The following is a 23,195-nucleotide window of genomic DNA, read 5'->3' as shown; positions in this document are numbered from 1 at the left end:
TTTGCAACAGAAGCAGCAGAAAACCTTTCAGAAAGAGGAGCAGCCGGGATGGCCGGGATGGCTGAGGGTAGAGCGATTAGGCTGACCTGCTCTTCTCCGCGTGCCTTGTCTGGGTCGTCCCCTGGGCCAGATCACCCAACCCCCCCCCCTCCTCTCTGCTTTACTTCAGTGATGAAGTCACGAGCTGGGTGAGGCATCCAGAATATTGGAGGCACTCCATCCACTGCCTTTATATCCCCTGGGGGATTCAGTGGGAGGTGGGTGATTTCCCAGATCCCAGTTATCTCCCTAATGGAGGGGAAAGAAGGGCCTGGATGACTGGATAATCACACATCCACAGGGAGCAAAAACCAACATCTGCCTCCATGGATGCTGGCAGTCGGCCCCTCCCTTCCCTGCAACCCCCAGCCCCTCTCCCCCACCCTCATCTCTCTTCAGGGCTTCTAGAGTTTGGTTTCAACCTCAAATTGCTTTGGAAAATAGTGAGGCAGAGGTCTGTGCCTTGGGTCATACTGGCAGGTAGGGAGAGCTCAGGACAGCGGGGATCACTCCCTGGGGTGCCAGGGATGTATATTTCCTGTGCCTCTACTGCAAAGTAGATGCTGGTGGGTAGATTTATGGGGCCTGGGTGAACAGTGGTCTGGAAGCTCCACAGCCGGAAAATGGACCCTCAGCTGAATGTGTGACATGGAGAAAATGGCCTCCCTGTTCTCACCCACCTCACCCTAAGTGGATATTCAGTTCAGGATGGCAACTCTGAGAACCAGTTGGAGGTTGACCTAACAGCCAATGCCTGAGGAGGAAGCTGGGCTGAAGGGAGGCAGTTACTGAGGACAGGAATTAAGGAGGGGTCTTCCATCTTTTCTGTGCCATGGACCCTCTGACAGTCTGGTAAAGCCCACGGACCCCCTTCAAGAGAATAACATTTTAGTTGCATAAAATAAAATACAAAGGACCACAATGTCGATTAATTATCTTGAAACACAGTTATCAAAGTACTTGAAAAGGGTATTATAGTACAGTGACGTGCTTCTTAATGCATGAAACAATAAGATTTGGCAGCGGGTCTAATATATGCTGTAATTTCAAAGTGGTGATGAGTGTAAATGATATTTTGAGATCTCTGTGACACCTGTAATGTGATATGAAAATATCTGAGATTTCTCTTGGGCTCAGAGTCACAGGTACTCCTAAGGCTGCTGTGATTTGTTTCTATTTTATAATCAAAGAAATCTCAGAAGTTCAGGTAGAGGTGACCAAAAATAAAGATGCAGATTTTTCTCCATCCAGTGTCAAGGATGCCTTGGAGAGCCAGTGGGCTCCCACTCCTGGATTAAGAACCCCTGGACTGAAAGGAAGTCTGGGAGGGACTTGAGGGGCCAGCACTGCAACCCTGCAGGGCTGTGTGGGGAGAAGGGCCAGAGGAATCACAGGCCGGACAGGCCAACTAACAGGAGTGAATGAGAAAATGAATTTAAATAAATACAAGGTTATGGACTGGGCTCCCTGACAGGCCTGGAACACATGTGGAATGGAAAATGAGGGAGATAGATAAAAATAAAGCCAAGACGGACAGGAGAACGAGAGCAATCTCTCTTTCTCACTGCCCCCATCATCCCTACAAATAAACCCCGTATTCTGGAATATGGTTTTTTCTCCTCATCAGTTGCTTTCTTTTACTTGTTTGTTTGGTGATGTTTTCTCCTTGGGGAGGTGGGTAATGCTGGTTTTTTTCTCCTGTGCCCCTCAAACAAATGAACTGTGTCATTTCCTGCCTGAAACAGGAATTAGCTCCTGCCAGATGTGTCCCTGTTCACCTCTGCAGTGCAGCCACCCCCACTGTATCACCTCCCCCTCACCTTCCTACCAGCCAGGTTGGAGGTGGGGGACCCACCTGCTCTGGTGGGACCAGATCTCTGAGAATGGGGATCCCTGGCTGTAAACGGGGAGCCCTGCAGCCCAAACAAGAAGCACAGGGGCGTTTAAGGCCAAGCTCTGAGACACATTGGCTGTGCCACCTTAGGGAAGCCTCTTAACTTCTCTGAACCTCAACTTCCTTTTTCCTATAAATGACACAATAATACACATATCTTCCAGGGTTGGAAGTAAGAATTTTTAGGATTTTAAGAGTGTTTTTTTATGGGCCAGGCACTTCTAAATTCACACATAGGCCCATTTAATCCTCACAATGGTTCTATGAGGTAGGTATTATTACCGTCTCCATTTTTTTTTTCAACAGTTTCAATTTTTATAGATTATTTGACTTGATTTCAATATATAGTCATTAAGAGAAAAGAAGCAAAAATAACAGGGAGATGTAAAAGCATATATATCACCATATTGGGGTGACAACTATATCTAGACTAGAACAGTGCTGGGAAGTCTCACATTAACAGCAATCTGGAGTCCCAGTTGGGAAAGGGTCCTGGGCAGTGCGTCTACCCCCCTGATGAGACTTCAAATTGTACTGCCTCCATTTTGCAGATAATAAAACTGAATCCATGAGGATAAACAAGTCTCCTAAGGTTACACAGAACAAAAGTGGCAGCGTCAGTATTTGAGCCCAGGTAGTCTGGCTTCAAAGCCCTTATTTTTAACCACTCTAATTGGCTCTTTCTTCCTAACCCGTAAAGGGATACCCCAGATAGTAGCAAATAAAGAAGCAGGTTGGTGGGAGGAAGAGGCTGGGGGCAGGGGATGAGGCCCACAAAGGTACCAGGCTGTGCACCCAAAGTGGGGAACAGAGGCGACTGGGGCAAGAACAGGGGAGGGAGGGCGGGCTAATGTTGGGAAGTGGTGCAGGGTGGTTAGGGAAGCTTCGGGAGGCACCCTCCCTCTTCCCACTCGGGTCCTCTTGGACAAAAAGAATGTTAGGGTTTACAGTCTTAAGGCTCACTGGTCCAACCCACGATTTCCCAGAGGTGGTCACTGAGGCACAGAGAGGGGACAAGACTTGCCTGGAATCCCTCTGTGAGGAGGTGTGGGACCTGGCTTCTCTGCTTTCTCTCCCACCATCTTTCCTGGGCAGTCTAGACAGGTGTGGTAGCAGAGGGCTATGGCCAGAGTTCAAAACCCTGGGTCAACTTGAACATGGGAGAGCCTCTGTCACAAAGACTGAAGATGGCCACTCAGTGTCCTCCTGAGAAGTGCTCTGAAGGCATTTCTTCTAGATGTTTGAGGTTTCATTATAAGGGGTCTGGGGTTCTCTGGCTTCTTGCAAACACTTAAGAGGAAACTTGCTAAAGGGCAGGAGAGCCTCAAGTCAGACACTAGGACGCACCTGCCAACTGGAACAGTGGTCAGTGGAGGTGGGGGCCTTTTCTCTGCGGTGTTTCTCTGCTTCCACCCGTGGCCCCTGTCAGCTCCCCATTTTCAACACAGCCATCAGGGAGCTCCTTGACAAAGACAACTCAGACCATGTCAGCTGGTTCCCCTCCATGCTCACAGTCATGGAAGAACACCTTCCTGCGGCTGGCAGCCCTGGCCCGGCCCCTGATGATGGCACCAGCCTCACCTCCTTCTGTTCACTCAAGCTCCCTGGACCATCCCACCAGCTTCTCCTCTGCTCCTGGGAAATCCGTACAAGGTTGGATCCCTTGTAGGGGACCTCTGCCCTTGCAGCAGAGCACCCTCCGCAACTCTGCATAGCTGACCCCTCCACATCACTGAACTGCAGCCCCAAGGGCACCTTTTGGGAAAGCCTTCTAGGACTCCTGAATTGAAAGTAGTCGCTCTACCCACCAGCCATCACTCGTCTTGTTTCCTGACTTCCTGACCCTCATTCCTGCCTGCAGTGATGTTGGCACCTGCTCCTCTAGCTTCCCCACTGGAATGAAACAGAAGCTCTTGGAGGGCAGGGGCCACATCTTCAGTACTGTTTCCCCAGTGGTGAACACACAGTAGGTGTATAATTACGTTTGTTGACTGAATGAATGCATCATCCTCCACCTGTGTACATTTTAATATATTCCCTTAGAAATGCCAGGGGCAGAGGGTGGCCAACAAATTCATGAGGTCTGAAGGCCATTCTTTAATAACTGTAATTCCCAGAACTGGGCAGTAGAGACCACTCTGGGCAGGATATTGGCACCCCACCCTATACCCCAACCCCTCTCTACTGCAAACATATTCTTAAGCACAGTAGCAATTCTGTTCTAAGAAGCTGTGGGTCAGAAGTAAAGTGGATCAAATGCCCCCAACTCCTGAGAAGAAAGGCAGGCTGTAACACGGATGGTATTTCTACTGACGAGCATGCAAGAAGAATTTTCCATTTTTTAGCCCAGTCAACTGGGTAGGGTCGTGCATAGTGCAGAAGCAATATTTTTTAAGAACCCCTTTGCTGGAATTCGTAAAGCAGCCAGCTGCATGGATGGGCTTCCACACTCCCTGCCTTCAGCCCCCAACCCTTCAGTGTCAGAATGCAGATAGAAGAGTGGCTTTTTAGGACAAGTGAACAGAAACTTCCAACCCTCCCAATCAATGCAGATGGGAAAACACGACAGCCTCTGTCTAGTTCAGCTGTAGGCAGGACTTGGGGAGGGCTGCAGGCACGATAAGGAGAGGAACAGTTGACCAAAGTGGAGAAACAGCAGAGATCATGTTGAGAGCAAGGGAGTGGGTAACAAGGTGGTAGGAATCCAAGTAGGTAAGTGTGTAGCTATTTCCTGTGGCTTCCAGGAGAACAGCAAGGAGGAGACAAGAGAACGCCCAGCTGGAGGAATGAGGTTGCCACAGCCTTTAATTTGAAACTCAGAGATGAGCTCCTGTACCAAGGCTGACTCCTGGGGCCTGTGCCTAGAGACTTTTTTGTGCGATTTGCATTACAACCATCTATTTGCATCTCAACTGTCACAAGGTGCAGATGGGTGGTTGTTGGTTTCAGCCCACCCCATCCCTTTCTCCTCTGGCTTTTCTGTGTTTTCTATAGCTGGGCAAAGGGGAGGAAATTACTCAGTGAGACTTGACAGTGGAGATGGAGTCCTTGGGACAGAGAAAGGGTCTCTTTCAAGCACCTTTAGGTGCATTTGAAGGGTCTGGCAGAGCCCGAGGTTCAGCAAGAGGCTGAGCAGAATCTGGAGGGGAGGGTAGGCATTATCTAGTCTTTGTGAATTAGGTCAGCATCCTTATTAGGAACGGCTGCCACAAAGGCCTGACTGAGAGGTTAACCTGCTTCCTCCTTCCCTTTCAGTCTTCCGCCAGCACCCTCTACTGCCCCACAGTGGACCTCGGAGGTCACCTTCCTACACAAACAGTCGAATTTGGGCTTCAGCATATGGGTACTGACTGATGATCCAGTTTGGATAAAACCCTGGGCTACTTCGTTACTTCTTTTATTCTTCAATCATGCTTTCAACTCAACCAAAATATATTTTTGCAGTGCCTCCCAAGTGCCAGGCAGAGTATGAGGCACTGGGTGGTCACACTGGTGAGCAAACAGACCTGCTCCTACCCATGGGTCATTCAGCCTAACGGGGAGAATACACTCTTGGGGTCACCACACCAGTAACTGCAAAATCAGAAGCATGGTGAGTGCAAGGGAGAGTCCTGTCCTGGAGAATCTATGACAAAGGGACGTGAGCTCTCCTCACGCCCCCTTCTCCAAGTATGCTCGATAAACCTTCTCCTCCCATGCCGAGCAAATCCAGAGTCACTTTCAACCCAGACACAAATCCCAACAGATGAGTCTCCCCTCAGAAAGAGAAGTCAGAGGAATGACAAATCTTTTACAACAGCTCTTGCTTCCTCTTTGAGGTTCTCTGAGTTTCTCCAGACTTGGGACACTTGGGCCATGCTATGCGTGCCAGTGGCCTCTGTCTTGTGTTCCTGCTGGCCCTGTGGCTGAATACTCCACCCTGGGAACCTGAGGCCTGACCATCAGCAACCCAAGACCAGGCTTTGGGAGCATTCACATGGGCAGATCTGACCCCCCCACCCCCCAGAGGTTTGGAGAGTGGAGAAGAAATGGGAGCTACAAAAGAACAGGGCAACTGAGACAGCAATTTTTCTCTCCTTCTTATTTAGGAACCAGCCCAGGACCACATCTGGGGTGGTCTGGGGACGGCCCTACTGGGAAACTGGAGGAGGGCCCAGTTTCCTCCTCCACCTAAGGTCAACTGGAGGTGACCTTAGGGTGGGATGCTCTGGGCTGCCTCTCCTCCTCTCTCTCTGCACCTTGCTATGCCCTGGAGAAGTGTGACCCTGTGAGAAGGAGGCCAGTCCTCTACTGTTAGAGACACTGGCCAAACCCCAATGGATCAGGGCCCCTGCCGTCAGCATTCCTGCAGTTGATTTAGACAGGATTCCCAGGAAGGGAGCCTGAGGTTAAACCCAAGGGCACAGGGTAACCTTGACATCCCACAACAAGTCGAGGTGAGCAGGCCCTGCCAGGGGTGGTACCCCCCGCACCCATATGGTGAACTTCTGGGTGTGGCCGGCACATGCTAAGTCCTATACACTATCAGCTGATCTCCTCCTCTCCACACACCTTGTTGCTGTCCTTTGTGGCAGACACAAATATTTAGCTGCTTACCTACATCCCCCAGCCTTCAGGTAGTGAGGTGGGGGCATGTATCTAGTGCTGGTTGATGGGCCTTGAACAGATGTCACACTTCTGAGATGAAGCAAAGAAGAGCTGGGGCTTAACCCCGTGGCTGCCTCCTGACATAACCACAATCCTGCAGAGTGTGCGCCTAAGGGACCACCCAGAGTGGCTCTCCCTGCCTCCCCTGGCTGGACAAGCAGTCCGAGGGAGAAGAAACTGCGCTTGCAGGGTTAATTTGTTCCTGTGATAGAAATGGACTGATACAATGCCTATTTTTTATCACAGAGATGAGCAAAGTGAGGCTTAGAAAGGGTCAATGAGTCATCCAAGGTCATGGAGCTAATAAATGGCAGGTTTGGCCCTGAACACAGGCCCCGGCTGATTCCTTGGCCTGGCAATCAAGGCTCCCCAAGGTATGTGTCCCAGCCCACCTTCCCAGCAGGCTACTCCACAACCCCTGATCAATTGCACAGGTTCCCTTGATCTATGTACGGCTTTTTCCCTCTGGTCCTCTCTGGGGGCCACAGCCTGGCCCCCAGCCCTCCTGAGCACTCTTTCACCACCTGATTTTTACCCAAGGCTTAGCCCTAGTCCCCCTCTTACCACAGAGTCTTTCCTGATGCTCCCAGTGCCTGCCTCCCTCTTCCTCAGCTGAGCTCTGGAGCCTCACTGCCTACAGTCACTGGACTCTGGACCACACTATTTCCAGTGTCTCTCTTCCCTTGGGCATTATTATCAGCCTGAAACCAAAGACGGGACTTTCTCCTGAGGTTCTCATTCACACAGCAGTCTCTAAAGGGGGTCTGCTCTCCCGAGGAATACATGGTGATCCATGGGGTGTGAGAACATGTGAGAACCTGTTTTTGTACCTGTTTATCTCCACCTTTTAAACTTTCTACATTATTGCATATGTTTTAAAATTACATATTATATTTGCTAAACACATTTGGCCCCATGGGGCAGGGACCAAAGATCCCACTTCCTGGATTTCCTTAAGTGATCAAATATAGCTCCTTGTAAACAATAGGTGCTCAGTACATACTTCAATTATCTCAGAGAGGTAGGTTCCAAAAGACTCAGCAGGAGAAGTAGGCATATCATACGTGTACACATGTACAGAAATGTGACTGCATATACATGTACACACACACACACACACATAGAGGCACTGACTTGCCCTTGTGAGCCTGAGTCCTTGGGGGGATTGGGTACACTTGAGAGAAGCTGACAGGAGAGGGGCCCCAGGCCTGGAGTAAGGCCAGTGAGAGAGCCTCATGTGAGGAGTAATTGCAGAGAAGCACCTCTGGCGGGAAAACCTAATGGAATTCCTGAGCAGAGAGGGCCGGGAAAGCAACGGTAATAAACAGAAGTCCTATTAAGGTTGTGACTGCTGACAGGCAAGGGAGGTGGGGCAAGGGGAGATACTCAGGCCAGCAGAATGACATGGGGTGGAGTTGGAGCCCCCGCCTCCTGGAGCTCCTTCTGGACCTGTCTCTCTCACTCAGAACCCACGCCCTTCCCTCTAGATACTGGCCTCAGCCTCCAGGCTTCTGGGCAAGGAGGTGCAGGCATCCTTGTGGCCTGGGAGCCTCTGAAAGGCACTTGCACTACTTGCAAGGAAAAGGTGGGGTCATTATCACCCCAAAAGCAGGAATAAGACGTATTCCAAAGTCACCATTTATATAAGAGCCTCTCCCTTTTAAAATTTCTATTTTATGCATGTATGTTTCATAATACACATACTAGGTTAGTACGATGATCACATATATAAATTTCTAAAATAGAACTATACATTGGAGGTGTGTGCTCAAACACTTTGTACAGGATTTTTGCAGCCTTATTTATCCTCAGCACATAGCAGAGGAGGGTGAGGCAAAGTTTGTTTCTATTTTATAGATGGGGACCTGCGAGCCCAGAGATCCCTGGTGTCCCCCCCAGGGTCGCGCAGCCCAGGCCGGGAGCGGGACTGGACACCACATATTACGGGACTCACCTCGTCTTTGTCTACCACCTGGATGAAGAGGGGCAGAGCAAAGCCGACCTGTGCCAGTTCAGTGATGGCCACGCTGTACTCAGAACTGTTGAACTCTGGGGCGTTGTCATTGATGTCAATCACCAGGATGTTGAAGGTTGTGGTCACTGTGGCGTCGGATGGGGTGCGGTCCTCATTTAGCTCTGTGCCCTGCAGATAGAAGAATAAACATGCCAGGGATGAAGGTAGCCATGATCACAATAAGAGATGTTATTCATTCGGGCTTTCTCAATGTTGGGCACTGCACTTCATGTGAATTATTCCATCTCATCCTCACCATAACCCCAGGAAGAAGATTCTACCATTAGCATCTCCATTTTACTGATTCCCATTACTGATGGGGAAACTGAAACTCAGAGAGGTTAAGTGACTTATACAAGGACACACAGTCAGAGTAGGTGTCAAACTCAGGCAGTGGGATGAGGTGGGGTGCAGAGGACAAGACAGATTTCAGGGTTCATCTGGAGGTAAAGGTATGAAAATGATGCCAAATTATTCATTTGGCAAATGATGAAACAGGCTGAGAACATTTGTGCTAGCAGACAATCGAGACTTAATTCAGCACCTGCTGTAGACTGAACACTTGCAGGCACTTTGAGTGTCCTAGCTGGACTCAGGAATAGATGGACTCAGACACCTGGGCACCCAGTCTCTGGACAGAGTCCCTGGGCCACCAAGTCGTCCTTCCCAGCCCTTCTGAGCCAGAATCTCTGGGTGAGAAGCTCAGGACTAGGTATCTTTTACTAGCTACCCGGAGGATTGGGATTCACAGCCAAGTGGGGAAACTCTACACTATATTTATAGAAAGATGGAAAAGCTGAGCTCGGGGTCCTGCGCTGAGTTGGTGGTGTCGCTGGTACTGTGGAGCAGCTCTCTCACATTGGAGCTGTCCACCTCCGGAGGAAGGGAACAGAGACAGGAAAGGAGGCTGAGAGGGGCCCTAGGGTTGGAATTGGATGGGAAGGCTGTGTCAGCTCGCCGTCCCCTGCTGGCCCACATGTGGACATAGGGTAGATAGGACAGAGCCAGTGGGAGAGTCGGAGCTAATCAATCCATTGCTGCCATAGGCCTTCTCAAAGTCAAGGAGAACAGTGAAAGGCCAGGCCGGGGGCACTATCTTTCCCATGCCAGAGAAGGGCCTTCTTCCCAGAGCCCTTCTCCTCGGTCCTTGTATCACCCCCTCTCTAAATCGAAGTCTGGGGAGGACGCCTGTGGCCCAGGCAGCATCCGCACCCTAAATGGGCTTCCCAGGGAATGCCTCAGCAAGTCATTGATTTTAATTAAAACCGACCATGAGTAGCAGGGGGCTGCAGGAGGCGGGGGGCTGTGGCTCTGTCATACCTTCTGGGGTGGGGACCACAGCCGCTTTGGCCTCTCTCCCTTCTGCATTGCTCTTTCCTAACCAGCTAATAGCCCCCAGGGAAGCTATGAAAATTAGAAATGGGAAAACCCCAGAAATGGGGTAACTCTAAGAATCCAAGTTGGCTATAAGAGAACTTGAAATCATGGGGTAACAGAAAGGAGAACAGGATGCGCACCCACTCCGTGCCTCCTCATCCCCTGAAATGGGGATGAAAGTCATAATCCTCTGTGGTCATTGATAAGGGTTCTGAGATGACCAGCAGGGTCTCTGACAAGGCCCACGTGTGACAAGCACTGGTCCTTCCTGACAGGGGCCCTGGGCGCAAGCCCTGGGCATCAGTGCAGGGTATGGGAACAGCAGTGATGTGCCTCCTGGAGCCTCCACCTTGGGTACCGCTGGAGGCTGGCACCAAGGCATGGGCATCCCCTCTGCCCAGGATGGAGGTGTCCGGCTCTCACCTTCACGGTCAGGATGAAGCCATGGCTGTACAGGGGGTTCTCCCGGTCCAGCAGGCCGTTCAAGGTCAGTGCTCCACTGATGTAGTCCAGGGCAAAGATGCTGTTGGTATTCCCTGCGAGAGAGGAGAATTCAGGGTGTGACTGGGGCCCAGGGCAGGTGGACAGGGGGCTGGTGCCAGGGTTCCTCTCTGGGCATTGAGGACTAATCAGTAACTTAAAATGGATGCGGGTTCCAGCAGCAATGAAAAGAGCCTTGGGGTCCAACAGGGCACATGGCCCAGGCAGCAGACGACACTGGATCACAAGAGGAGGACATTCTGCCCAGTCCGTCTTCCTCGAGGCTCTGACTGCGTCAAGGAGAAAGTCTTGACTTGGTGCTTATATGTCTTTAACACCCTCTCTAACATTTGCGTCTTTTCCTCTTTAACAGAGAGAGAACACGCTTCAGGATCTGTAATGAGCCATTACTGCTACGCCTAAATACCTGTGTACCCCAAGACGCTGTATGGTGAAGTCTCCAAAGATGATGGTAGCAGATGCGGTGAGCAGGTGGGGCTTCTGGGCTTAGGTCACCAGGGTGAAACCATCCTGCACGGGATTCATCCTTTATAAAAGAGACCCTGGAGATCTCCCCTGTCCCTTCCTGTGTGAGGATTTAGCAGAAAGGTGCCAGGTGAACCAGGAGGCGGGTGCTCACGCTGCTGTGCTGGCACCCTGATCTCAGACTTCTAGTCTCCAGAACGGTGAGAAATAAACTCCTACGGTTGATAAGCCATCCAGGCTCCGGCATTTGTTACAGCAGCCCCTGTGAACTAAGGCAGTAACCTTGTTTTGTTTCCTTGTGCTCATTTTTATGGTCATTCCCTATTCTATTCTGTTCTTTCTATTCTATTTTACTCTAATTTTCTATAAGGCAGTGATATAAAGTTTCCTTTTATGATAAATATAAGTTAAAAACAAAATTCAATTTTAAGTTTTAAGTATTTATTAAAATTTAAAATACACCTTTAAAGCACTGGCAAAAATCACACACAAATGGCACTGGCTCAAGTGTACCTTTACTCTGCTCTTTCCCACCAACTTTCCTTTTTATGCTCCCTACAGGCACCCCAGCCCTCACAGTGGTTTCTGCAGGGTCCTCAAATCCAGTCCTGCCTCTTGTCTTTCATTATCTGCCTTATCTCTCGGCCTTACCTCCTGTCCCCCCAGTGTCAGCCCCTCCTCCAGGAAGATGGGCCTACTCTCTCTCACTGATCCTCCAGGCCCACAGGCTGCAGCCGCTGCTCTGTTCCCCAGTTGCTTCCTGTAACTGGGCTCTTTCCACCCAGCCTAAAAGCCCCCTGAAGGTGGGAGGCTTTCAAGACTGTTCTTCAAGGTACCCAGCCAGTGCTGGGTGCACAGATGTAAGCACGTTTCTGAAGGATGGCTGCCCCCAGCTCACCTGAGCCCCCTCCTGCCCTTGTGCCCTTCCCATCAGCCTGTGAATTCACTGGAAACTCCCAATTCCACTACTTTCTCTTCCTCACTAAGCACTGTGTTGGTTCATTCAAATACTCACTGCCATTCATTCACATTTTCAGCAGTCCCTTGGACAGGCCATCCCATGGCCAGGCCCAGTGCTTGGCACTGTGGGGGACACAGAGGTCACTCCGCCAGGAATTCTGATGCTGAAGCACTTATAGCCTCGTCAGAGAGCTTTGACATCCACAAAAATCAGTATCTCCTGTCTATAAATCATGCACAAACCAGTAGCCCCTTGTTGAATGATGTTCCTGCTGCAGGAAGAGGCTGTTCACACAGGGCAAGGCTTAAAGAAGGAAAGCTTCATGGAGGAGGTGACATTAATTCCTTACACCACACCATTGGCTAGCTGTGTGACCTTGGGCCAGTTATCTAACCACTCTGTATCTTGGTCTCATTTGTAAAATTAGGATAATAATGGATCTAACTCATAGGGTTGTGAGAACTAAATGAATGTGAAAAAAAAAAAATACACGTGTACAGACTTGGAACTGTTCCTGGCACAAAATAAGTACTTAATAAATGTTGTTTGAGCTGGAACTGGAAAGACAGGCAGGACTGGGGAAGGGATGGATGGACACTGATTCCATAGGTAGGAACTAACATCCAAGCCCCCAACACACAGGTGAACACCAGGACGGTCCATGGAGGCTGCTGTATCTCCCCACTTGGTCCCTTCTCCAGCTCTAAGGGATCTGTGCACAGAAGGACCTCAGATCCTCTCTTGGATTAACTAGGGGGAAAGAAGAGGGGAGACAACATCCCCCTCTAACTTTAGACTGAGGCAAGGCTGTTCTCAGCTGGCCCATGCTGGTCAGCAAGGTGGCCCACTCCCACCCCATCCTCCTAGGCTACTGCAGAGGCTGCCCAAGGCAGGGGAGAGGCTGATGGCAGAGGAGCCCGTTTGGTCTCATCATTCTCAGACTGTGGGCTTTGCAGACTCTGACCTGGGCCAGGCCAGGGAGGGGACATCCCCCTTAGCCTTCACCTTGCCTAAGGCTTTGTCCTGCAGCCTGGGTACCCTCCTGAGGGCTTTTGTATGACTGCCCTCATGGAGCGGGAAGGACAGGGTTGCAAGGAGGCATATAAATGCATGGATACAAAGGAATTTTTTAAGCTAGGAATTCTGCTGTTGGGGAAACAAGAGGAGGTGTGCTTTCATCTGCTCATCATTAGCTAATCCACTCAGCAAACAATTACTGAGCTCCTACAACGTACCAGGGACACCTTCCAATGGATGTATAGCCCTCAACCAGGCATTCCCATGACAGGGTGATCAGTGCTGAGGTGGCTGGGGTGTGGACAGCGCAGGGTGCTTCAGGGGCCGGGTTCTCAGAACCCGTAAATGCCGAGCTGGAGGGCTGCCCTGAGGCAAGACCTCCAGGCTCCTGCCTCCCGCACCCACTTCCCCACCACACACATATTCATGGACCCCGCCTCCCCAGGTTCGCTGTCCAGCATCCCATCATTCCAGATTTTCATATAAATTTATTCTCCTCAATAAAGGAAGCTATCAATGTTTAAATGTGATTCAACTTTTATCGTTGCAAAATTTTTCCTATAAATCATTTACAAACCAGAAGCCCCTCGTTGAATGATGTGCTCTGCCTTTCAGTTTGGTTCTCTCTCCTGGCTCGCTTAGTTGGGTCCCCCACTCAGCACCTTTGTCCTGCTCATTGCCATGCTGCCCATCCCCAACTCAGAGTCTGTCCTCAGCACATAAGGTAACCCCTACTCCAGCCTAGGCACTTTGTCCAACCTGCAGGCAAATATCCCTCAACCGGTACAAATGCAAACTCAAGGACCCTTCCCCAACACACACACACACAATATTTTCACACATCTATCAGTTTCCTACAAAGTATGAGTGACTAACTGCCAGGACCAACAATCAGAAAGGGTTATGCTCTGGGAGCTGACAAGACCACCTAAGCAAGTCACTGGCTCTGAGGATCCTCCTGTCACCATGGTAACATCAGCACTCACTGGGATGCTGGGCTCAGGCTGCAGCAGGAGGTGAGTCTTGTACCCCAGACAGGGCAGCTCTCTTTCGAAGACTGATGGATCAGTCAGATCACTCACTCATCCGAGTTCATATCAAGCACCTACTGTGTGTGAAATGCTAGAGAGTCAGCAGAGAAAAGCAGGCAAGGTTCATACCTTCAGCCTCACACAAAAGATTCACAGTCATGACACAATCACACTACTGAGTGTATAAGTACTTGCGAAGCTAAGGTCCCCGAATGAAAGCTAGGTGGAGCAGAGAAACAGTTGTACCCTGTGGAGGCAAATTGTCTGGGTTACCATCATGCTCTGCTACGTGCTAACTGGGTGACCTTGATCAAGTTATTTAGCATATTTGGCCCTCAGTTTCCTAGTCTGTAAAATGGAGATAATGGGGTAATAGTACCCACTCCAGAGTGTTGCTGTGAGGATTAAATGAGTTAATACAGTGTCTGGCACATAGGAGGCTCTCAATAAATGCTGGCCACCTGTTCTGCACAAAGATACTACCGTGGGTCATCTCCTTCACCCACCCCACCCAGGAGCCTTTACCTAGGGTTTGTGCCCACTGGTAGCACTGAAGCCAACACATTCTCTTACCAGCAGTCTCACAACCCAGGGCTCAGATGTGTTAATACAAGGTGGCAGCCTTGAGGCTAAGTCTGAGAACAAAACCCTCAGGTCCAGAGCGCATTGCCTTCAGGGTTCCAGCCTTGAGATGGGTCCTCACTTCCTTGCTTCCCTCCCTTACTGCCCTTCTACCTGGGCGGGAGGGAGGGCTTGGCAACCATATACATGAGTTTCTTTGTTATTCTGGAAACTGACACTACCCTGTCAGTGCTCTGGTCTCCTAGACATTTTTCATCCAAGTCCCATGGGGACCAGGGGGCTGAGGGTGCGGCTCACGGGGGATGCCTTTCACCTGTTCAGCCCCCACTGCTGAGCAGAAGGGCAGCTGGTTCCCCTGGGTTGACAGGTGCTGTCCTAGGCGTGTGGGGATACACCTGGTAGGGGAGGGGAACTTGGGAGTGGGGCTGCACCTTGAGAGCCCTAAGGCTTCAGGGACAGGCGGCTTAAAGCGTTCACACAAGGGAAGAAGCAAGTCATTGCTGGCCCTGCTGGTTTCCCTGGGACAGCCACCTCCCTCTAGGAGCTTCAGGCATCAAGACCTCTTCTGATTTGCAAGAGAGGGGTTGAGAAGATGTGAATCAAGTTCACAAAAGCACAGAAGGCTGCTGAAGGGGAGTCACAGCCCTCTTTCCCCTATTCATTAAAAAAAAATAGTGGCTACAATTTATTGAACCCTTCCCTATGCCAGGCACTGAGCTAAGCTGTCTGCACAATTATATGACTCAGTCTTCACAATAACTTTAGAAGAAGATATCCCACGTACGTATGAGGAAGCAGGCTCAGAGACGTTAAATAACTTGTCCAAGGTCACATGGCTGGTGAGTGGCTGGCCTGGACTGAGATTTATATCTCTCTTTCTCTCCTTGCAGGCATTCATCCTGCACCCACTCTGCACCTGGCCCTGGGCTAAGGCACAAGGAACAGGGCGAGACATCGTCCTCCTTCACAGAATGAGGAGGCAAAGACGTTGCTTTCTTTCTCAAGAGGGAGTTCTAGTTAAAAAAAACAAAAAACAACTTTATACATTCTGGAAAGTTCTAGATAAATTCCTCATAAAATGACAGAGTTTTACGTAGCAGCAGAATGTCCATGTGGTGATGGCCTCCAGGACAAGGGTTCCCGACCTCCAGGATCTAATTCCTGATGACCTGAGGTGGAGCTGATGGAATAATAATAGAAGTAAAGTGCATAATAAATGTGATGCACTCGAACCATCATGAAACCACCACCCGGGTCCCTGGAAAAACTGTCTTCCATGAAACCAGTCCCTGGTGCCCAAAAGGTTGGGGTCCGCTGCTCCAGGAACTGGAAGGGAGGGCTATCTGGAGACTGGAGTGGGAAGGCTGGGGTTGCCAGCACACCGGTGATAACATACATAAGGCACTGGCAAGCCTGCCTTTAGGGAGACCTGTGGCTCCAGTGAGAATACACGGGGAAAATGGAGATAAGAAATGCAATGGTCAGGGAGGCAAATGAGAAAGCAGTATAGAGCCAGATGCCCAGAGGCAGAAGAAGGGGAGTTCTGAGAAAGAGATGGTTATCAGGGTCCAACAGTCTGAGAGACAGGCTCAGGAGAGGAAAGATCCCGTGAAGGTCTCCTGTTTGGATCCTCAGATGCACCCGGAGGTCAGACTGTGAGACACTGTGGCTGAGTGGGGAACGGACTCGGGGACTGTGAGCACAGATGCTGCTGCCTGGAGCTTGGTGTGAAAAGCAAGGAGAGAGGTGGACTGACGGCTAGAGGGCGCAGCAGAGTTAAGCAAAGGGCTTCTGTCTCATAGATGGTCAAAGGCAGAGGGAGAGGGAAACTGGATTGGAGGGAGTCCAAGTGGGGGTACAGGGTCAGGCTTGGAGAGCAGGAGGGCAGCTCTCTTTGGGCTGTTGGGAGCTCACCCTTCTACCTCCTTGCTCCTTCAAGGCTGGCAAGCTCTCCCTTCCCCAGGAACCCCTCCTTCTGGCCCCTGCCAAACCTCATCACTCCCATATCTTGTCCCCTTGTTATCTTGCTGGCAGCATCTTGACCCATGGCGGAGCTGGGTCTGGGCGAGAAGCCATTTAGTGAGCGGCTGATGGTGCGTGTGGGAACACAGGCTGATGACTTTCAATTGCTTTGTCTGCTCCACTGGGCTGATAGCAGCCACTCTTGGGGCACTCTTGCTGCAATAGCTCCACCTTGGTCCTGTCGGTTCTTAAGATCCACTACCAATGTCACCGACTTCAGGAAGCCAGTCCTGAAGGCTGTGGCCTCTCCACTCCACTGAGCCCCGGAGCTGGGCTGGCACCCTCAGAACAGCCCTGTGCTGTGGGGCCTCCCTGGTCCTCACATCCGGAGAGCAGTGTGGCCTTGAGGGTAAAGGGTATGGTTTCATGCTTCTGTCCATGGTACCCAGAACGGTGCTCATTACCTATCTGTTGGATGGCTTGAAGTTTCTTGTCCCCTCTGCAGGGATTAGGAAGGGTCGGTGAGCACACACTAGGTGGGGTATGCTCTGGGTGGGTCTGGCTTGTGTTGGGCCACGAAGTTGAAAAAAAAAAAAAAGAAAAAAGCCATGCATATGAGGCACTCATCACCTAGTTGGTCTTTTGGGCCCAGTGGTCTTCTATCAGTCCACTCAAATACTAGTCCCTAAATGGATGAGGGGACCAGTGGGAGCCTGGCCTCTGACTCTGTCACCCGGCCCTCCCCAGGGGAGTGAGCGGAACTGGGATGTGCACCCCCACCTCCTGGTGGCCCCTCTTTCAGCTGTGGTCTCTGCCTGGAGTCTGTTACGTCAATACCGGAGTGAAGACTGCCTACTGTCTGTGAACTCGCAGGGATGCAAAAGAGATCTAGGTGCCAACAACAGATCTGCCAGTTACTAGCTGTGAGACCCCCTGCAAACCGTGATTTCCTTTGAGTCAAATCCGTCATCTGTAAAGTGTGCATAACAGCTCCCACCTCACAGGGTTGTGTAAGGATCAGGCGTGATCATGTATGTACAGGACCTATTGTGACGCCTGTCTTGGTTCCTGTTCCTTCTTTCCCTACTATGACTGTTTTCTGAATAGACCAAGTTAGCCACAACCACGGCCCATCTTATGCAGAATGTGCCAGGAGAGGCTCTCTCCATAAAAGCCAACGGATAGTGTGCCTGGCACTGTGCAAAGTATATTGTATGTGTATGTATACATACATATATATATATATATTTTAATGTTCACAAAACTCCCATGACATAGGTACAATTATCCCCCTTTTCCCAATAAAAAATTAAGGCATAGAGAATAACTGGTCCTAGATCACAGTGAGGGGTGGAACAAGGAATTAACCTCAGCTCTCACTAAGCTAGAGTTCACGTCCCACCCAGAGGCCCCTGGATTTCCCTCCCCTCTTGTCCCCAGCCAAGGATAGCCTATTAAACAGCTGCCTGTGTGCTGCCTATGTCACATGGGCCAGTGGGACAAGCTGGCCGGCAGGCCCATCACTGTCGAGTGGAGCTGTACAATTCTGACTGGTACAGAACTGTATCACTGCATGATGAAAGCTGGGAATCAGTCTGAGATACGGGCTTTGGGCAAGATATCTTATGAATTAAAAATTGTTACTTAGCTGCCTGCTGACAAAAGGGGCCGAGTTGGGTCCCAGGTGGCATCTGGGCTGGGCTGCATTCAACAGCTCTGTGTCCAACATATGGCAACCAGCGGTGTGGGTTACCTTAGCTTTCAATCACAGGAGATGCAAGGAGAGCTTGCTGCATGGCCCTGCCCCAAGGACTGTGAAGGTAGATGAGGCCTACCCCCTTCTCCAAAGCTTTCCCTGCAGCTGCCCGGAATGCTCACCCTGCAGATCTTTGCAGGGGCCTTGTCTGCAATCTAGTCTCAGTGCACAGGTTCACCTTTGAGGGGGCCTCAAAGAAGTACTCTCTAATCACCCCACCATCCTACTCTCGCCCTCATTACCCTCTTCTCCATTATCCTTTTTTGTTTCTTTCAAAGCACTTCTACTTTCTGAACTTCTCTTTTCATCTATTTATGTGTTTGGTTATTGTCTGTCTCCCACACTGGAATATATATATATATACACACACATAGGAGTGCCCGGGTAACATACATAGGTGTACAACAAAGGCTTTTGAATGATGCATGGGCTACAGCAGGGGTGTTGGGGTGCCATTCTGAGGCTGGTGTAAAAGGCTCCAGGACAGAACGGTACAGCGGTGACTTACAATGTCACACTCACAGAGATCATAACTGCAGTAGGGCCATGGAGAGGGGGCAACCAATTAGCATTTCCAACTGGGGCGATCACACTCTCCCGACGCACCCACAGTGACATGTTTGAGCTGAGTGCGTCTTGTTAATTACAGTTATTACCGGCCAGTTGGGGAAAGACGACCTCCGAGCCCCATAAGCAGGTGGGAATTGCAGTCTGCTTGTCTTGTCGACGTTTCACAGAACGACGGTTTTCATCAAGCTCAACTACACCAACAAATGGTCACCTCTCCTAATAAGAACACAAACTGGACTCTGACTAATCTGCTCATAACTGGCTCCAAATTATGAAACATTAACCTGACCAGCCAAGGACAGTAAAGCCTATTATGTCAGGGTTGCAAAGGGTCACACCAGACCCCTCTCACGGATGGCAGTACCCGGCTCTCCGTCTACAGGGACAGGCAACTTTGGTCCTCTGAGGACACTTTAATGGGGATTGGCGAGATGTCACCAGGAGCCAGGGCTGCCATCAGAACCTTCTGATTTCCTGAAAAACCTCTACTCTGTGGTCAGGTAAACTTCTCCAGAGGGAATAACAGTGGATGTGCCCACTGGTGCAGCTCCCAGGACTTTCACCATGGTTGCTTACTAAAGAAAACAGGCAACAACCTAGATGTCTAACAACAGGGATTAATTACGCTACGATATGAAATTTGGTCAGCCACTAAACAATGCTGCAGAAGAGAAGTTTGTTACTTAAAAAGATAGATGTTTAAGACATTTCACCCCTGCAAAGGAGGTACAAAATAGCATAGTTCACAGTACACAGTTTTGTTGTTATTTAAATATATATACACACACACACACATATATATATACACACACACACACACATATATGTGTGTGTGTGTGTGTGTGTGTGTGTGTGTGTGTAAAGAGAGAGAGAGAGAGGAAGGAATGAAATGAAATGTTGACAAAATGTTAACAAAAATGATCTCTGGGTAGTGATATGAGAACAGTGTTTCTCAACCTTAGCGCCCATCACATTGGGCTGGATACTTCTCTATTGTGGGAGACTGCTCTGTGCATTGTGGGGTGGTTAGAAGCACCCCTACCCTTTAGCCACTAGAAACCAGCAGCATCCCTTCTCCCAGTAGTGACAACCAATAAGTCTTCAGACCATTGCCAAACATTCCCTGGGACGGGAGTTAAAGGGGCTGAAATTGCTCCTGCTTGAGAACCATTGCTCTAGGGCCATTTCAGCTTTTCCTTGTTGATTTATGTGAATTATATTTGTAAAAAGAATTAATACAAGTACCTTTAAAGAAAACTCCCCGAAGTTCTGGAACTAGATAGTGGTGATGGTTGCACAACATTGTGAATGTATGTAATGCCACTTAAAAATGATAAATTTTATGTTATGCATATTTGCCACCCAAATCCCTCAATGTCTGATGATGTGTGTCTAAGCTGGTGCTCAACATGGGCTGATTTGGAAATGAATTCACTTTAATGAGTAACCCTTCCTCTGCCTGGGTTACCACCATGACTGATGATAACTTGCTGAATTAAACCTCCCTGAGGACAGGGACCTTCCCCACCATGGTTACTGCTACCTCGGCCAAATGAAATAAGGGCTTTACTTAAAGAGGAGTTTGCAAGACACTGGAGGGGCTGAGCAGCAAAAGATAAGGTCTCTGTGCCCAAGTGGCACCCAATCCAGAAGAGAAAGCTCATGCAGCCTGGTGCAAGAGGGCTCCTCTGCCAGGCCTTGAAGGGCTGGGTTTGGGTCAGTATGGAGAGGAAGAGGGCATTCTGAGCAAAGGGCTGGAGGGGACAACCACTTCCCAAGGCGGGAGCCAGTGGGAGGAGTTGAGTTCACACAAAACAGTGTCAGGAGTGGCTGATGTCAGGAGGCAGGAGCCTCAAATGCTGGGTAAGTAGCTTGGATTTTTGTCCACAGCAGTGGGGAGGCCCTGGAGGCAGAAAGGCCTGTTGGTGATGCATGGACTGGGTGATGAGTGAGAGAAGGAGCAATAACCAGGGCCATTTATCCTGAACACTTCCCATGTATTGGTCAATTACTTGTCACAGAAATTCCATCTGCCAGTTTGTGGTGGCATCATCATCATCATCACTATTCCCATTTTACATGTGAGAAAATCCAGGCACAGAGAAATTAAGTGATTTCCTGAAGTCACACCACTGGTCAGTGGCAAAACCAGGATTCAAGTCTGTCTGACTCTGGAGCCTGGAGAGTTAGTTCACACACCAGGCTACCCCCAAGAGACAGGGAAGATGCCTGCTTCTGCCCACTAGCAGAGCACTTCTGAGTTTACTGGATTCTCAAGACACCCCACAATGCCAGCACTGCTTTCAGATGAGTTAGCCGAGGCTCAGTTAGGGAAGGGATACGTTCAAGGACACCTGATTACTTAAAGACAATGTTGGCATTAGAACTTGGGTCTTTTGGATCTCAAATGGCCCTGCTAACTGCCATAGTTTCTCCAAGGTGGGGCTCACACTCCCTAGGCTCTGGGGCCAGTGACTGGCCAGGTGATGAACAAGGTGAAGAGAAGGGGAAAAGCGGCTGAGAGTCCCTCAAGGACTCACCTGCTCACTTGCCTGGAGGTGTTACCTCCAGGATCTGGGGAAAGTGACCCCGGAACACAAGCCCACCCTCAGTTGGAGCCCCTTCTTGGGCCAAGGGTGGGCACTGAGCTGCGCTGGGTCCTTCGGCTGTGTTCTGACTGCTGCTGGACCAGCCCACATAATTCACCTGAGGCCTGGCACTCCAGAGAGCGTCAGGGCTCTGGGAGATTTACGGGCTCCGATAAAGCCATCTCAGCCCTCGCATAAGAAGCGTTTGATATTTGATGATCTGAAAGGCCTTGTCCCAGAGGGGGATTGTGGGGGGGAAGGAGGAGGGGAGACACTTAAGAAAACAAAGAGGACAGTGATCAGATGCCCAAGGAGAAGGAGGCACGGATCGGGGTGTGTGCTGTCTGTCATCTCGACGAAGCCGGCACCCCCTCCTCCAGCCCCTCGGCCCAGATCCAGCACTGAGACAGGGAAAGGCAGGATGAGGGGGCTGGGCCAGTGTACCCCACTACAAGGCCTCTCGTCCGAGGCACAGGGTGATGGGGTGATGGGAGATGTGCCTGGGAAGCCCACCAGCTACGGGGGAAGACCGGTCACCCCCAGGGGAAGGACAGGGTTTATGTACAACGAAGCTGACTGAAGAACTCATGCAGGACAAGACTGGGTGCACACTTGTGGGCTGTGGGCCTCTTTGAGCCTCAGTTTCCCCACTGGGGGTGAGAATACCTATCCTACTCACTTGGCTATTTGGAGGTTCAGTGGAATAAGGGACCAGGAAATGCTTTACAAACTGTAAAGTGCTGAGCCTACATCAGGCATGTTTGAAGGATAGTGAACCCGGTGCCTGGGGCAGGTGGAAGAAAGCAGTGCCTGGAACTGGGAGAAGACATTAGATGGGAAAGACTGCGGTGAAGAAGGGCAGGGTGGGGGACACCACTGAACTTGGTGGAAAGAGGAGGCTCAGCACTCCTGAAATTCCCTTTCGATACTGTTTCCCAGGCTCTAACCTCTTCCCCTAAATGCCGCTGGTTCAGTTTCTTGTCTTGTCATCATCATGACAGTAAAACACTTGGGCATCAGAAAGCCCTGAGTTCAAATCTAAGGTCTGCTACTTCCAGCCATGGGACTTTGGGCAGGCAAGTGACCTCACCTCTGTGAGCCTGTTTCCTCATCTGCCAAACAGGGATGGTGATAATGGAAGGTGCCTCCTGGGGTTGGGGGGGAGGATTCAATGAGATGGAGAACATGGAGCAAGGCTCCGTGATTCCCACCCGCCCCCACCCTGGCTCTCCTGCTGTTTTCCCTCCTTGAGTGCTGATCCCACAGCTGCCCCCCCCTTCCACCCCAAGTACTGCACGTTCCGGAGTGAATGACTTTCAAATCTGGGAAGGAGAGCCCATCACACACACACCTTGAGCTGGGTAATTTATGAATCAAATTGTGCTCCGTCAGGGCTCCGTAGCCCAGAAATAGATGTGGTCGGACGAGGTTCAGGGAGTCAGCCTCAGACACAGTTATCTTCATAGAAACTGGCCACCAGCTGGCAGAACTGGCCCAGACTACTGACCTTGAGGGGCTCCCTGAGGGCTGAGAAGTTCCCCTCAATCTGATCCCCGCTGAGTCCTGAAGAGAGGACAGAGATCTCTCTGGGGCTCAGGAGGACAGCTGGAGAGCCTGGGCAACTTACTTCACCTCTCTGGGCTTCAGAGTCCTCCCCTGTTTAAAAAAGAGGGGACTTTTCTATGGTGTGTTAGTCACTTAGTTGTGTCCAACTCTTTGTGACCCCATGGACTGTAGCCCACTGGGCTCCTCTGTCCACGGAATTCTCCAGGCAAGATTACTGGAGTTGGT

At 50.4% G+C, this 23,195-nt stretch overlaps 1 protein-coding gene across 1 annotated transcript in view; it reads right to left on the bottom strand.

The window, feature by feature from the left end:
* Positions 1-23,195, bottom strand: part of CDH23 (cadherin related 23) — a 437,615-nt gene that overhangs the window by 195,796 nt on the left and 218,624 nt on the right. The window contains exons 10-11 of the mRNA XM_065922525.1: positions 10,395-10,507; positions 8,535-8,723 (exon numbers count right to left, since the gene is read on the bottom strand). Coding sequence (XP_065778597.1) covers positions 8,535-8,723; positions 10,395-10,507 — 302 coding nt within the window. The remainder of the gene's footprint in view (positions 1-8,534; positions 8,724-10,394; positions 10,508-23,195) is intronic.

This window comes from Muntiacus reevesi, chromosome 2 (genome assembly GCF_963930625.1).
Source record: "Muntiacus reevesi chromosome 2, mMunRee1.1, whole genome shotgun sequence".
Classification (NCBI taxonomy): domain Eukaryota; kingdom Metazoa; phylum Chordata; class Mammalia; order Artiodactyla; family Cervidae; genus Muntiacus; species Muntiacus reevesi.
This window is presented reverse-complemented; position numbering and strand designations above follow the sequence as displayed.